The sequence below is a fragment of the Peromyscus maniculatus genome, chromosome 4 (assembly GCF_049852395.1).
Source record: "Peromyscus maniculatus bairdii isolate BWxNUB_F1_BW_parent chromosome 4, HU_Pman_BW_mat_3.1, whole genome shotgun sequence".
NCBI lineage: Eukaryota > Metazoa > Chordata > Mammalia > Rodentia > Cricetidae > Peromyscus > Peromyscus maniculatus.
The window spans coordinates 105,234,431-105,247,035 of record NC_134855.1 but is presented as its reverse complement, the minus strand read 5'-3'; the positions used below and the strand labels follow the sequence as shown (position 1 = coordinate 105,247,035).

Here is a 12,605-nt window from a genome sequence, read left to right as displayed (position 1 = left end):
GAGATCTCTCCCGTGTCTCCCTCCCACTCCCCTCCCCATCTGTGCGGGGCCATGCACAGCCAGCATGGCGGTGCAGGGGAGTCACACAAGGAGAGTCCCCCACCCTCTCTTTCCGCCTGTGTCCTGGTTCCTGCCCACACCACATGTCTCTCTCCCTGCTGGGTCTGTGTCCTCCAGACAGCAGTGACAGTGAACTGGAGTTGTCCACCGTGCGCCACCAGCCGGAGGGCTTGGACCAGCTGCAGGCCCTGACCAAGTTCACCAAGAAGGAGCTGCAGTCCCTTTACCGAGGCTTCAAGAATGTGAGTGCCCCCGTGTCCCCGGTCCCCATCAGAGCCTCGAGAGAGATCCTGGCCCACCTTCCTGTTTCCTACCCAGGAAATGGGGTCTTTGCAGGGCTCGTATGGAACGGAAGAGCTATTTGGGGGGTGGGGTTGAGCATGGATATTGTGAAAGCCACCGTGCCCTTCTGTGACAGCCTCCAATGCTGGACCAGGCGGGACAGCGTTGGCATGAAGGGAACAGCCTCCGCAACCGCGTCTACCCTGCCATCTGCCTGCCCTACCAAAGGCTTCCCTAGCCCGGGGCTCAGAGGGGCACAATGTGCCTCAGGCAGTGGGCACCTCATCCTTCCAGAGGGTGGAGAGAGGTCAGCCCTGTGGAGTCAGGCATGGAGCCAGAAGTGGCCCAGGCCACTGAGAGGTGTGACTTCTCCCTGCAGGAGTGTCCCACGGGCCTGGTGGACGAAGACACCTTCAAACTCATCTACTCACAGTTCTTCCCGCAGGGAGGTAAGTCCAAACCCCGGGCCTCCCCGACTGCTTGCAAGCCCTGACCATGTCCCCTTTCTGGGGAAGGGGTCTGGGGACCATTCCCACCTGCCTAGCCACCCCTTCCTTTTTGGAGGGCCTGATGCTGCTCTGACCTATCAGAGGGGAGCCCCCACTGGGCACGAGCTCCGGGCAGGACTGTGTGAGACCGGAACAGACTTCCAGATAACCCAACTCCAGTCTGGCCCTTTCTCCCCCCAGACGCCACCACCTACGCACATTTCCTCTTCAACGCCTTCGATGCGGACGGGAACGGGGCCATCCACTTCGAGGTAGGTCCCCGCTGACCCCTGGGTCCTGCCCCCGTGGTCTTCGGAGTGGTTCCCTTGGTACCAACTTCTTAGGGCTGTTGAATGAGTCAGACTCGATCCCGGGCAGAGCCTTCCACATGTCACTCAGGACACAAGGAGACCGATGACAGTTGGCTAGCTTTCTTTTCCATTCTGGGGGTTTGCCTCCAACTTAGTTAAGCCAGCCAGGGAAGCTGCCAGGACACCCTCAGCTAGCAGTGACCCAATGCAAATCTACACCTTTGAGGTCAAGGATTTTTAAAAATGTAGTTATCATGTCTTTGGGGAGGGGCATACGCCACAGCAAGTGCATGGAGGTTAGAGACAACTCTCAGGAGTCAATGTTCATCCACCATTTGGGGCCTGGGGATCGAACTCAGGTTGTCAGGCTTGGCGGCAAGTGCCTTTAACAGCTCACCAGCCCTTGTTTTTGTTTCTTTGAAACCAGGTCTCTCTGTACTAATCCAGACTGGCCTCAAACTCGTAACTCTCCCGCCTTAGCCTCCAGAGTGCCGGGAACACAGCCATGAGCTACCACGCCTGGGTCTCACATGGCTCAAAGTGGGGTTTCAAGTCATTGTTCCCTGACCTTATTACTAAGCAAGCAGGTCAGAAACACTCAGAACATGTTGAGTGGACTTGAGGCCTCCAGGCTGTCATCCCATGAGTGACGGCCAGTGTTGCTCGGAGTGGGGAAGGAGAAGCCAGAAGCCCCCACATCGCTCCGGACAGCCTGGGCTCCCCGTGAGCAGTGGTGTCATGGGTTCCTCCCAGGGCTGGCCACATGCAGTCATTTGAGACAGGCCCCATTTGTGGAGCCCAGGTCCCTAAAAATAGCCGCAGGAGAAAAGCTGAAACCTCTTCGGAGAGGACCTCACTGAGAGCGAGCCTGATCGATAAGTGCCCCAGCTTGGCTTCCAAGGCCAAGGACGGCCAGCAGGAAAGCGGTCTAGCAAGCACACAGCTCCGAAAGGCCGTGGACAGCCAGGCCGGGGTAATAATAACTCGTCAATAATGCCACTGGGTTATTTTTACACAGCACCAGCCACAGTGATACACCGGATGGGCCTGGGAGCCTGGGCTCAGCTCTGTGACCACAGCCCCCACGCCCACCAGAAGGGCCAGTCCCTCTGTGTACACCGGTATAGTTACCACTAATTTCCATTAACACCTGAGGCACCGGCGTCATTGCACATAGAAAATACAATGAGAACCGGGAGCTGGCCGGGAACTGCGTGGCCGCCCCAGGCTTCCCCTGTGGCCAGTTCCTGAGGTTCTGCCCTGGGACCACAGAGCCTCTTGAAGAAGCATGGAAAGGAATCCAATGAGAGGTCCCAGCCACAGCCATGTGGGAGAGCTTTACCTATCTGTCAACAAGCCCTTGGGTCAGCTTCAGGACCCTTTTGTGAGTCCATGGACCAGGAAGGTCATGGCGCCGGCCCCCTCCCGTGAGCATCACTTCCTGTCCCTGGGGACCCTTCCGAAATGACAGAGAGAGGGATCTGGGGGTAGGTGGTGTGTCTGAGAAGCAGGGCATGTACTCAGTGGCTGAGATGGGACCTCTGACACCTTCTCGGGTCATTCAGACTGATACCTTCCGGAGCCTTCCACACACTTCTCTGTGTGTGAAATGAATCCCTTTGGTTTCAGTCCCCTGAGGAACTTCCTGGTTGTGGCATTCTGGGAAGCCTTCTGGGGGGGGGGACATATTTCCACTGCTCCATCCTCGGTGTGCCCCAGGATCCCAGGAGTCTAGAATGATCGTTTCAGGTGGGTGGACAGTGCTCTGGAAGATACTTAGCCCAATTCAACATCTCAGAACCTTCCACCTGCTGTGGACAGTGCTGAACGTGGGTGTGCCTTTACCAGTCCATGCCACGAAGGACCTTTCTAATTCAGCTGGTTTATCTTAGCAAACACTTCAGTAACTGTGGGTGACTCCCGGGTACCCAGCTTGGAAATGGCATTGGACAAGCTGCTCATTTGGAAAGCAGAGCTCTCACGTGTCTGGAGGGTGTGGCCACCTCTTTGTACTATATCCCCAACCCTATAATGGCTTCCATGTTACCGACCAAGTTGGCTTCCCTAATATGGTGTGAGCTGTCATCTCAGGTTTCTTAGCAGCTTCTTTATGCTCATCTGTGGGATCTTGACTTGGAAACCTGAATAAGCCCTGGGTGGCTCTTTGGAGCTTACACCTCGGAGCCTGGAGTTAAGACTGGTGGTGATCACACGTGAAATTATGCTGCTTGACAAATGAGGCCCTCCGGTGGCTTTGCAGGGACAGTCTGTCAGTCCTCTGTTAGCTGCCGGCTGTGTGGCTAAATGCAAGGTTTCTATAGAGAAGATAGGAGGGTGCTTGCGCCCCCTTGTGGTCTACTTGAGAAGGATCGCATCCAAACTAGACACCACACTTCTCAGCCTCCTAGAGGGAAGGCCTGTGGAGTGGGCAATGTGGAGGTGGATTGTCAAGGCTTCAGGGATGACTTTGAATCTTCCTTGCTTGGGTAAACCACAGCAACACTTTCCCAAGCTTAAAAGTGTAAGAAATACCACCTAGTTTCTCCTTTGAATTTTTTTTTTTTCATGACTTCCAAGGCCAGTAGACTGACAGGGCAGACTTTGGGAAAACTGGGTGACCCCCTACACCAAAAGCTTACAACTCCTCGGGTCTGTCCTGTTTAGATTTGGTGTCTTAAGCCTCCCTGAGCGCACACTTTTCCCCTCCTCCTCTTGACACCTGACTGCAGGATTCAGGTTGTCATGTGACTCAGTGAAAGATCTCCAGCTCCATCAGACCCGCCTTGGACCTGCTTTCTCTTCCCCTTCCCCAGGTCAAGGCCCCTGGACTGGGGACCTCCCTTAACTTCTCCCTGGCTTTGCTCTCTTTTCAAGGGTGCATCTCCCAGCAGCTGCTTGGAAAGAGTGTATGGGAAGTGAGTTTATAGCCACTGGGTATCCCCCGGAAATGCCTTTTTCCCTTCCTCTCTTTCGCCTGCTGCATGGATAGAACTCCAGGGAGAATGTTTCTCGGGCATCATTCCCCCAGGGCTACTGTTCAACAAGCCATCCGATGACTCTGATCAGGTGTGGGACCTTATTGACAAGGATGGATGATTGATATTGATTGGTTTCTCCCGGTTGGCTTTGTGCTCCTCTCTGGAAACCCTCTCTTGGCAGCCAGTTTTGCTAAGCCTCCCCAGGAACACCTGTGCCATGTGTTCAGCTGTCACTGATCTCACACTGTGCCCTTGAAGGGTGGGGGTGGGGCCTGGGAACTTAGCGCTTTGCCTTCTGGGAAATCTTTCCTGATTTCTCTGACTCACTTTGCTGCATTTTCTCTGGTTCTGCCTGGAGTTTCTGTCCTGGCACTCACTGTCCCCCGGGATATCTCTCTCTCTCTCTCTCTCTCTCTCTCTCTCTCTCTGTGTGTGTGTGTGTGTGTACACATGCACTTTTTAGAAGACCCTACTTGCTCCTCCAAACCTTTTCTCATTTTAATCCCTACCAACCAGCGAGCTCTTTCTGGTCTTGGATTATTCTTCTGTCTTCTTTTATAAACAGTGTCCTACGTTTTTATGTAAGGCATGCCAGGTTTCTAACCTCTGCATCTCCTTGTTTTTGTTATTTTTTTTTATTCCTTCTGGAATGTTCTGTTCCTTACAAATGGCTATTCTGTTTCCCTTGGTCTCTCCTTGTCCTGTGGGCTTCCTTGTGGCCAGAGGAGTCTAACCTGGGAGTGGGGACCAGGTCCTTTGAGGCTCGACCCTGTCCCTCTGCAGCCTCCATTGGCAGTTCCCCAGGATATCCCCTTCCTTTCAGAAGAGCCAAAGAGGACCCCGTGGTGGGGAGGGGGAAGAGGGCTTGCCTCTCATGCCTCCCAGCTGGAATTTGTACACAGCAACTGTGTGGACATTCGCATCTTGTCATGTTATCTGTCACATCCCACAGGTGACAGCAGCCGACCAGACTGAACACTGTGCACTTAGCTTGTTAAGCTAAAAGGGTTCAAGAATCTTTGATTTGTAGACGCTTCATGGACTAAAGTAAAACACTCCCCTGTGCTGAAGGAGCACCCCAGACAGCAGAAATACATGAAATGAGCACAAGTCACCAAACCAACAGCTGAGTCTCTGCTTGACTCAATATTGACTAACACACACACACACACACACACACACACACACACACACACACACACACACAGAGTTATGCATGTGCTCACACACATAAGGACACACAACCTCACACACATGCACACATACTCACATGCTGACCACCTGAAGGGACACATCTGCCACTCGACCGTGGAAGACCCTCGTGTGAAGGAAGGTGACTTTCAGTGGGAGTCACGTGGTGAGCTGGAAAGGGAGCCTCAGCCGTGGCTGCTGCTCACCCTCCCTCTCCTCTACAGGACTTTGTGGTCGGGCTCTCCATCCTGCTCCGAGGGACAGTCCATGAGAAGCTCAAGTGGGCCTTCAATCTCTACGACATTAACAAGGATGGCTACATCACCAAAGAGGTACTGGGTTGGCAGATCTGCCCGTCCCTCCTCTCCTGATGCCACTGGCCTGGTGACTCTCAGCCCTGCCTTGGGGCCTTGCCACCCAGTCCCACAGACAGTCTGGTTTGGCCCAAACAGTTTTATGTCAAACAGTCCTATAGCTTCTTGTTTGGGAGACAGGTACATAAAAATCTCCTGGGAGTCACCGGATAGGAGGAGCCAGCTCATCTCTGTAGCTCCCAGGTACCTCAAATGCACTCACCGCTGCCCTGGTGGTAGGTTGGCCCTTGGAGGTAACACTCGAGACCCCCAGGCACAGTGGAAGCAGCTCATGCAGCCCTCTGTCCTCCAGGAGATGCTGGCCATCATGAAATCCATCTACGACATGATGGGCCGCCACACCTACCCCATCCTGCGGGAAGACGCACCCCTGGAGCATGTGGAGAGGTTCTTCCAGGTATGTGAGCCCTGACCTTTGATGGGGGTGGGGGACAACCCTAGTGAGCCTCTTACCCTGGTTGAGCCTTCAGCCAATGCCAGTGAAGAGATGGGGTTGGGTTCCCCGCCCAAGCTGATGGTCAGAGTCCCTTGGGGGGTGAATGAAGCCCAGGCCCCCTCCCAGGGAACTTCCTCTGGAAAATGAGGTCCTCTGGGCTCCTAGGTGCAGAGGCAGCTGGCACCCACACAGGGTCCAGTGTTTTAGTGCCTTTGGGACATATTTGGAGGACGGTCTCCTCCTGCCACCCTACCTGAGTAATATTAAAGTTGCCTCCACTCTGAAGGGGCTGAAGGAACCAATGGTTTCCATTTTATTGGGGGTCATCCAGTGCCTCTGAAGTGCTGGCTTCTGTTCCAAAGTTGAGGGATTAGACAGGCACAGAGGGAATGCTGGGAAGCTAAGCTAAGGTGAGCCAGCAGGGAGCCTCCTAAGCAGGCTACCTGAGGAGTCACCAAGGGTAAGGTTGGCTGGAAAGGGTGGGAAATAGAGGGGCCAGGAGAACCGGAGGAAGGCACTCCCCCACCCCCGCAGTGTGCTCAGGCCGGACTAGGGGAGGCCCTAAGGGAGATAGGCTCACCTTGGACATGGCTTGCAGAAAATGGACAGGAACCAGGATGGAGTGGTGACCATTGACGAGTTTCTGGAGACCTGTCAGAAGGTAGGTGGCTTCAGATGTTGGGCTTGGAGCCTCGGTGGTCTCTCTCTCTCTCTCTCTCTCTCTCTCTCTCTCTCTCTCTCTCTCTCTCTCTCTCTCTCTGTGTGTGTGTGTGTGTGTGTGTGTGTGTGTGTGTGTGTGTGTGTGTGTGTGTGTGTTTCTCTTCCCCTCCCTCCTCACACACAGGATCCTGTTCCTATCAGGGTATGTGGAGGATGTCATTAGCTGTCCTCAGGCCCCACTTACTGAGAAACTTCCATCTTTCCTGAGTCCATCTCCTCTCTGTCCCCTCCTTCACCCAGTCCTGACCCCCCTCTCTCGGCTTTTCTCATGGTATCCCCAATCAGAGAGCAAATGTGCGGTCAGCAGGAGGGTGATCAGCCCAGTGCCCATCCCCCAGACAGAGTCACACTAAGGGAGAGGTACCTAGAGCTTTCTTGGCCCTGCTGCTGACCCTCCTCTGAGTCCTTGGGGACAGGAAACACATGCCACTGCCTCCTGCCTCTTGATCGCCCCTGGTCCCTGACCTGATTTGGAGCCAGGAGGGTTTTGTGCATCAGTGATGACCAGACCCTGCTATCCATCCCTAGGGATGACAGGCTGCACCCTGCCACTTGGACTCTGGGACCAGCTGCTCCCCACTTCTCTGCTCCTCAGTGCTCCATCTACCCAGTGAGACGTGGTCCCTGACAGGAATCTGCAGTCAGTCAGGGCTGGGGAATACCACTGCCCTGCCCCAGGTCCTGACCGGCCTCTCCTTTCTTCCCACAGGATGAGAACATCATGAGCTCCATGCAGTTGTTTGAGAACGTCATCTAGGACATATGGGAGGGGACCCTGGGTGGTCACTGCTTCTCAGCCTGGAGAAGCCTCAATCCTGCCTCATATGAGCAGCCTCTATGAGAAACATTTTTTTCTAATATATTTGCAAAAACTGAGCAGTTTACTCCCAAGACAGACACACAGACACAGTCTCTCTCTCTCCATCACACACACACACACACACACACACACACACACACACACACACACGGTTCCTCTGGCTTGGCAGAGGAGGTGGCAGCCAGAAGGCACCCTCGGCTATTCCCAGGTCAATAGATGAGGCTGCCTCTGGGGTGACCAGCCCTGGATGTTACCCAGAAGGAGCTCAAAGTCCAAGAGTGCCTGATCTACAAAGCGAAGGTCCTTTGTGTCCTTTCTACCACTTGGGAGACCAGGCTACTCACTGCCCATGGACCCACGTCCCTAGGAAGTTCCCAGAAACCCCGCAGGGGCCAAGAGAGAAGAGGTCTGAGGAGGGGAGAAATAATGGTAGAAGCTGAACCTGTAGCTTCATGCTATGCTCGTCCGGGGTCCCGGAACCCCAGTGCCAGGCCACCTGTTGTGGGGTGAGCATAGATCGTGAGGGGCCACTGGGCTATGTCCTTTAAGAGCAGGGCAGGATCAAGAGTTTTGGAGAAGCTGGGGGAACAATTTGTCCACACTATTGGGTGATGGACCAGACCATCAACTGGCCTATGGGAATGTGATGGGCAGAGGTCTCCCAACTCCCAGCACCAGGCTGGCCTCTCCAAGGTCCTCTTTGGTTCTAGGGGGAGGTCACCTGGCTCAGGGACTGATAAGTAGGGAGCTGGACTGTAATGGGAAAGGCCTGGTAGGGGGCATCCTCCTCCTCTTCCCTGGCCACTTGCCACCCAGTTCCTTGGCACAGTGGATCGGCCATAGCTCTGTGGCGGCCCTTGAATAGGCTCATCCCAACCCATACAAAAAGCACAAACACCCTAGCAGATCAGGCCATGCCCACAAGGGGAAGCAGGTTGGGGGAGGCCTGGGTCCCCGCAGCCCTGACTCAGTTGCCTGAGGAAGATGCTCGGAATCCACCCTGTGCCTCGAAGCCTTGGGGTCTCACAGCTCTTTCCCAGCCTGGCTCGCCAACGTTCTAAAGCACAAACCCAAGGACCGTGCTTGCCTGGGCTGCACCCCGGGGATGGGAGCCCCCATCAGCTCTAAGCTGAAGCTAGCCATAAGGGATAGGGACCTGTGACCAGGCAGCAGGTCCACAGACCCTTGGGAGGAGTGCTGCTCCTGCCTGCCCAGGCCTCCCCCATAAGGGACCAGGTCCCAGGTAGCATGTTCCCCAATGGAACATTCCCACAAAATACATTCCATCAGCTGTAGCCCAGTCTCTGCTCAGGCCCTGCCCTGAGAGTCTGTGGGTGTTCCCCCAGAAGGCCAGCCCCAGGATAAGGGAGGTCCTTAGAGGAAAGGCAGGGTGACAGTGGCCCCCATACACAGGTGGACCCCCATCTCAGGGCTGCACTGACCCCATATCCATCCTGACTGGGGGCCCCCATCACCCCATCTAGAGACCATCAGCTTTCCCTGGCTCAGGGACCTCCCCTACCCCAGCCTGGCCCTTCCCAATGTGGGGTTCCTGTGCTTGTGAGAAGCCAAGGCCACAGGAGAAGGTTACCACTCTAACTGACCCCACCCTCTAGCCTCTGGCTGCACGCCCAACTAGGAGGGGTCTGTCCCCCTGGCAGGGACATAGACTGGCCGCATGTCTGCATGGCAGAAGTGTCTCCCTTGGGTGCAGCCTGGGAGAGTGGTTCCTGTCTCAGCGCCCACCAATATCCAGTCCTATATATTTTAATAAAATAAACTTGATAAAGGAGATGGACTCTCTTCGGGTTTATCTGAACTGTCAGTCAGTCAGTCCCTCCCTGCTGCTGTTAACTACAGTTCCTGCCCAGTAGCTTGATGGTGAACGCTGACAGATGGCTTTGAGGGAGGAAATATCCAGAAATCCTCCGATTCCCAGTGTGACATCAGGAGAGGGAAAAAGGCATACACCAAGGGCCCTGGGGACCTCCGATGGCTATCTGTTCCAGCCCTGGAGCTGGGAACACACAAGACTGTAGGACACAGCGGCTTTCTGCGATGTCATTTATATTTCATCTCCAGATCATTTTTCTTCCCGATTCCAGAAAGTTACTTCTGGGTGTCCTTTGGCAAGGGAAGGCAGGCCATGTGGAAAGGAAGCAGGAAAGAGATGGCAGTGTAGCTTGGACTGGAGCACTTACCTGGCATTCATAGAGCCCTGAATTTGATCCCTAACCCCAGGTAAACTGGGTATGGTACCACATGCTTGTAATCCCAGCCCTCAGGAGGCAGAGGCAGAAGGATCAAGGATCAGCTGCATGGTCAGTTTGAGCCCAGCCTGGGCTACATGAGACTTTGTAGATTCGTGTGTCGAATAGCAGAGAGAGGACTCACTCCTGCCCGGGGGTGGTTGGAGCATGGTGACCAGGTGGTTGTTTGCGGCTGAACAGACAGATGCTTGCTTGGAGCAGGGGGGTGATGGGGTGGGGGGTATAGTACCTGGCAAGTGGCCCCACTGGACAGAAGATTGATGAATGGGTGACAGAACAAGATGAGGACTGTAAGATAATCCCAGAGGGTCCTGAGCCATCCTTAACCACACAAGGCAGCCAGTAGCAGCCCTTGACATTCATTGGGAGCAACAGCTATGGAGTCAGTCGGCTGTGTGACCCGGACAAGTCACACAATCTTAGTGCTTCACTTTCCTCCCTCGTGAAACAGGCACAGGAAGAGAGAGACAGAGACAGAGAGAGAGACGGAGACAGACAGACAGAGACTGTGCGACACTGAAGATTCAGGCTTACATGAGCACAAGGGTGTTCAACCTGACAGTGGGTTCAGGCCTCTCTGTGAGCTGGAACACAGGGGCTCCGAAGGCTACTTCCCTGAAACGTGGCTCCTCTCTGCCTCTGCTCTCTGTTGTGAGCCGTGTCCTCCTGCTCCCATGGGATCTTCTTTGTCTCTGAAGGACACACTCCCTAGAGGAACCAACTGCTCTAAGCACTTCCTTCTGGGTGTGCTAGTTAGCACATGTCATCTCAGCCCCTAGGATGCTGAGGCAAGAGGATTAATCCACCAGTTTGTGGACAGTCTGGGCTACACTGACTTCCAGGTCAGCCTGGGCTGTTCAATGAGACCTGTCTCAGACAGGAAGACAAAAACTGTCCTTCCTGCTCAGTTGGGCTGTCCTCTGTCCAGTTTCTTACCAGCCTGTGGATTGGCGGCTCATTGGGACAGATGTCAATGCTGATCCAAGCAGCTCTGGCCAGCACAGGGTCTGGGCAAGAAGGAGGTGGGTGTGGGCCTCTGAACAAGAGCATTTTATCCCTGCAAGCCTACCCTGAAAGTAGAGAAGGATAATGTCTCCAACACACAGTTCCAGTAATTCCTAACATGGTACCATGCCTCCGAAGGCCTTTGACATCTTTGACATGGGCAGAGGTCCCATGCTTCCACTCGGGAACTTTCTGCCTCATTCTGAATATAATGTCACTGAACCTCAATTTCCTTATCTGGAAAAAAAAAAACCCTTGATTCATACTTTGACAATTGAAGGTTGTCTGTCTGTTTTGAGACAGGGTCTCACTACGTAGCTCAGTCTGGCCTCCTCTTCAGTGGCCTTCCTACGCGCTGACATTTTTGTATACTATTTCCCATTCTATAGTAGCACAACTCACACTGATAAGTCATCAGATAAAGGACATTGTGATGGGCTCCAGTTTCCCTGGTTACCCCAAACCTCCTGTGGGGACCAGCTTGCTAAGGTGGGAAAGTCTACACCAGCAAGACCATAGCCAGTGATCTAATATCCACATGTCCTGTCCCTTGTACCACCCACCTCACCATCTGAGCCCAACAGAAAGAGGGCCAAGCAAGCTCTGATGTCAGGGACCTGGCCTGTCACCTCCCTGCCACCATTGCCCCATGAAGTAGACCTCTCATGACCTTAATAACACAGTATGGGGGAAGTGAGGTCCCACCTCATCCCCCACCCCCATGGCACTCAGCCATACAGCTTCCCAAAGAAATGGCCAGTCGGCCTTTTAGAGGCTTCTCCCCATGATTGTTCACACAACCTGCAATCTGGTCGCACTTCCCAGTGTTCTGTCCCTACTGACCACCAGGGGGAGACGGCGCCATTTCTCCTTTCAGCGGCTCTGACTCAAGGTCCCAGGGGAAGACTTGGAAGGAAAATTGTCATTTCCTTCAGAGGACCAAAGACATTTTCCTATTTCTACTTCATCCTTCTTGGGATTTAAAAAATAAAAAGCGCCACTCATGGAGTGTATCGAGAAATAATTCCATAAATGCACCCAGAGTAAACCAACCTGAGGGGAGGTGGGGGACATAGCTGTGTCCTGTTTTATTAGCCAGGACACAGAGAACCCCTCACACACATAACCCCTTGGCCTTCTCTTACCTTGGGGGGAAAATATCTCAAGAATCTCCCTCATGGCTGACAGCTGGCCCCCTGTGAGCCTCAGGAGGCAGGTCTGCGGGACCCCTGGGAAGGAATGGGGAAGAGCTGAAAGGCAGTTTCTCATGGGACTGAACTTAGAACATCCGCACCCTCCCCCTTGGAGGCAGAGTTCTTTGTGCGATCTCAGGACTCTTGAGTCTGATCTTTGTTCGGTGACCTGGAACCTTCAGAGACATCAGCACCAGCCTTTGTCCTCCAAACTCAGGTCACCGCTGCCGCCGTGGCCACCCTCAGAGACTATGCAGCAGCAGGGCCGCTTGCTCTTGGTGAGGTCTCTCCACTGCTGGTCTGCTCTGCCCGGCGTCCGCTTCCTTCCTCCGCATGCCTCCTTCCCGGCCCTGTCAAACCTAAATTAAGGGAGACACTGAGCTAGTTTCCTGACCCCATCCACACACGAGGCCACAGCCTGAGGAAACCAGGGTGGATGCGCTGCACTCTCTGCCACCAGGAAACTCGGGTCTCACA

The 12,605-nt window shown here is 54.2% G+C and overlaps 1 protein-coding gene and 1 long non-coding RNA gene across 4 annotated transcripts in view; one reads left to right on the top strand and one right to left on the bottom strand.

The window, feature by feature from the left end:
• Kcnip3 (potassium voltage-gated channel interacting protein 3) overlaps nucleotides 1–9,452 on the top strand; it is an 80,789-nt gene extending 71,337 nt beyond the window's left edge. For 2 of the 3 annotated variants that reach the window (XM_006986451.4, XM_006986452.3), the window contains 7 exons: nucleotides 178–302; nucleotides 722–791; nucleotides 1,032–1,102; nucleotides 5,535–5,642; nucleotides 5,977–6,081; nucleotides 6,719–6,781; nucleotides 7,550–9,452. In XM_006986451.4, the coding sequence (XP_006986513.1) occupies nucleotides 178–302; nucleotides 722–791; nucleotides 1,032–1,102; nucleotides 5,535–5,642; nucleotides 5,977–6,081; nucleotides 6,719–6,781; nucleotides 7,550–7,597 (590 nt within the window). In that variant the 3' untranslated portion in view covers nucleotides 7,598–9,452. The remainder of the gene's footprint in view (nucleotides 1–177; nucleotides 303–721; nucleotides 792–1,031; nucleotides 1,103–5,534; nucleotides 5,643–5,976; nucleotides 6,082–6,718; nucleotides 6,782–7,549) is intronic. The other variant, XM_016005019.3, reaches the window with a different exon arrangement.
• On the bottom strand, nucleotides 4,563–12,210 carry LOC143272985 (uncharacterized). Its single transcript, XR_013050734.1, has 5 exons — nucleotides 12,081–12,210; nucleotides 10,465–10,638; nucleotides 6,701–6,771; nucleotides 5,887–6,471; nucleotides 4,563–5,605 (listed from the first exon to the last, which is right to left on the bottom strand). It is a non-coding gene; the product is annotated as an uncharacterized LOC143272985 (long non-coding RNA).
• Nucleotides 12,211–12,605: the final 395 nt, after the last annotated feature.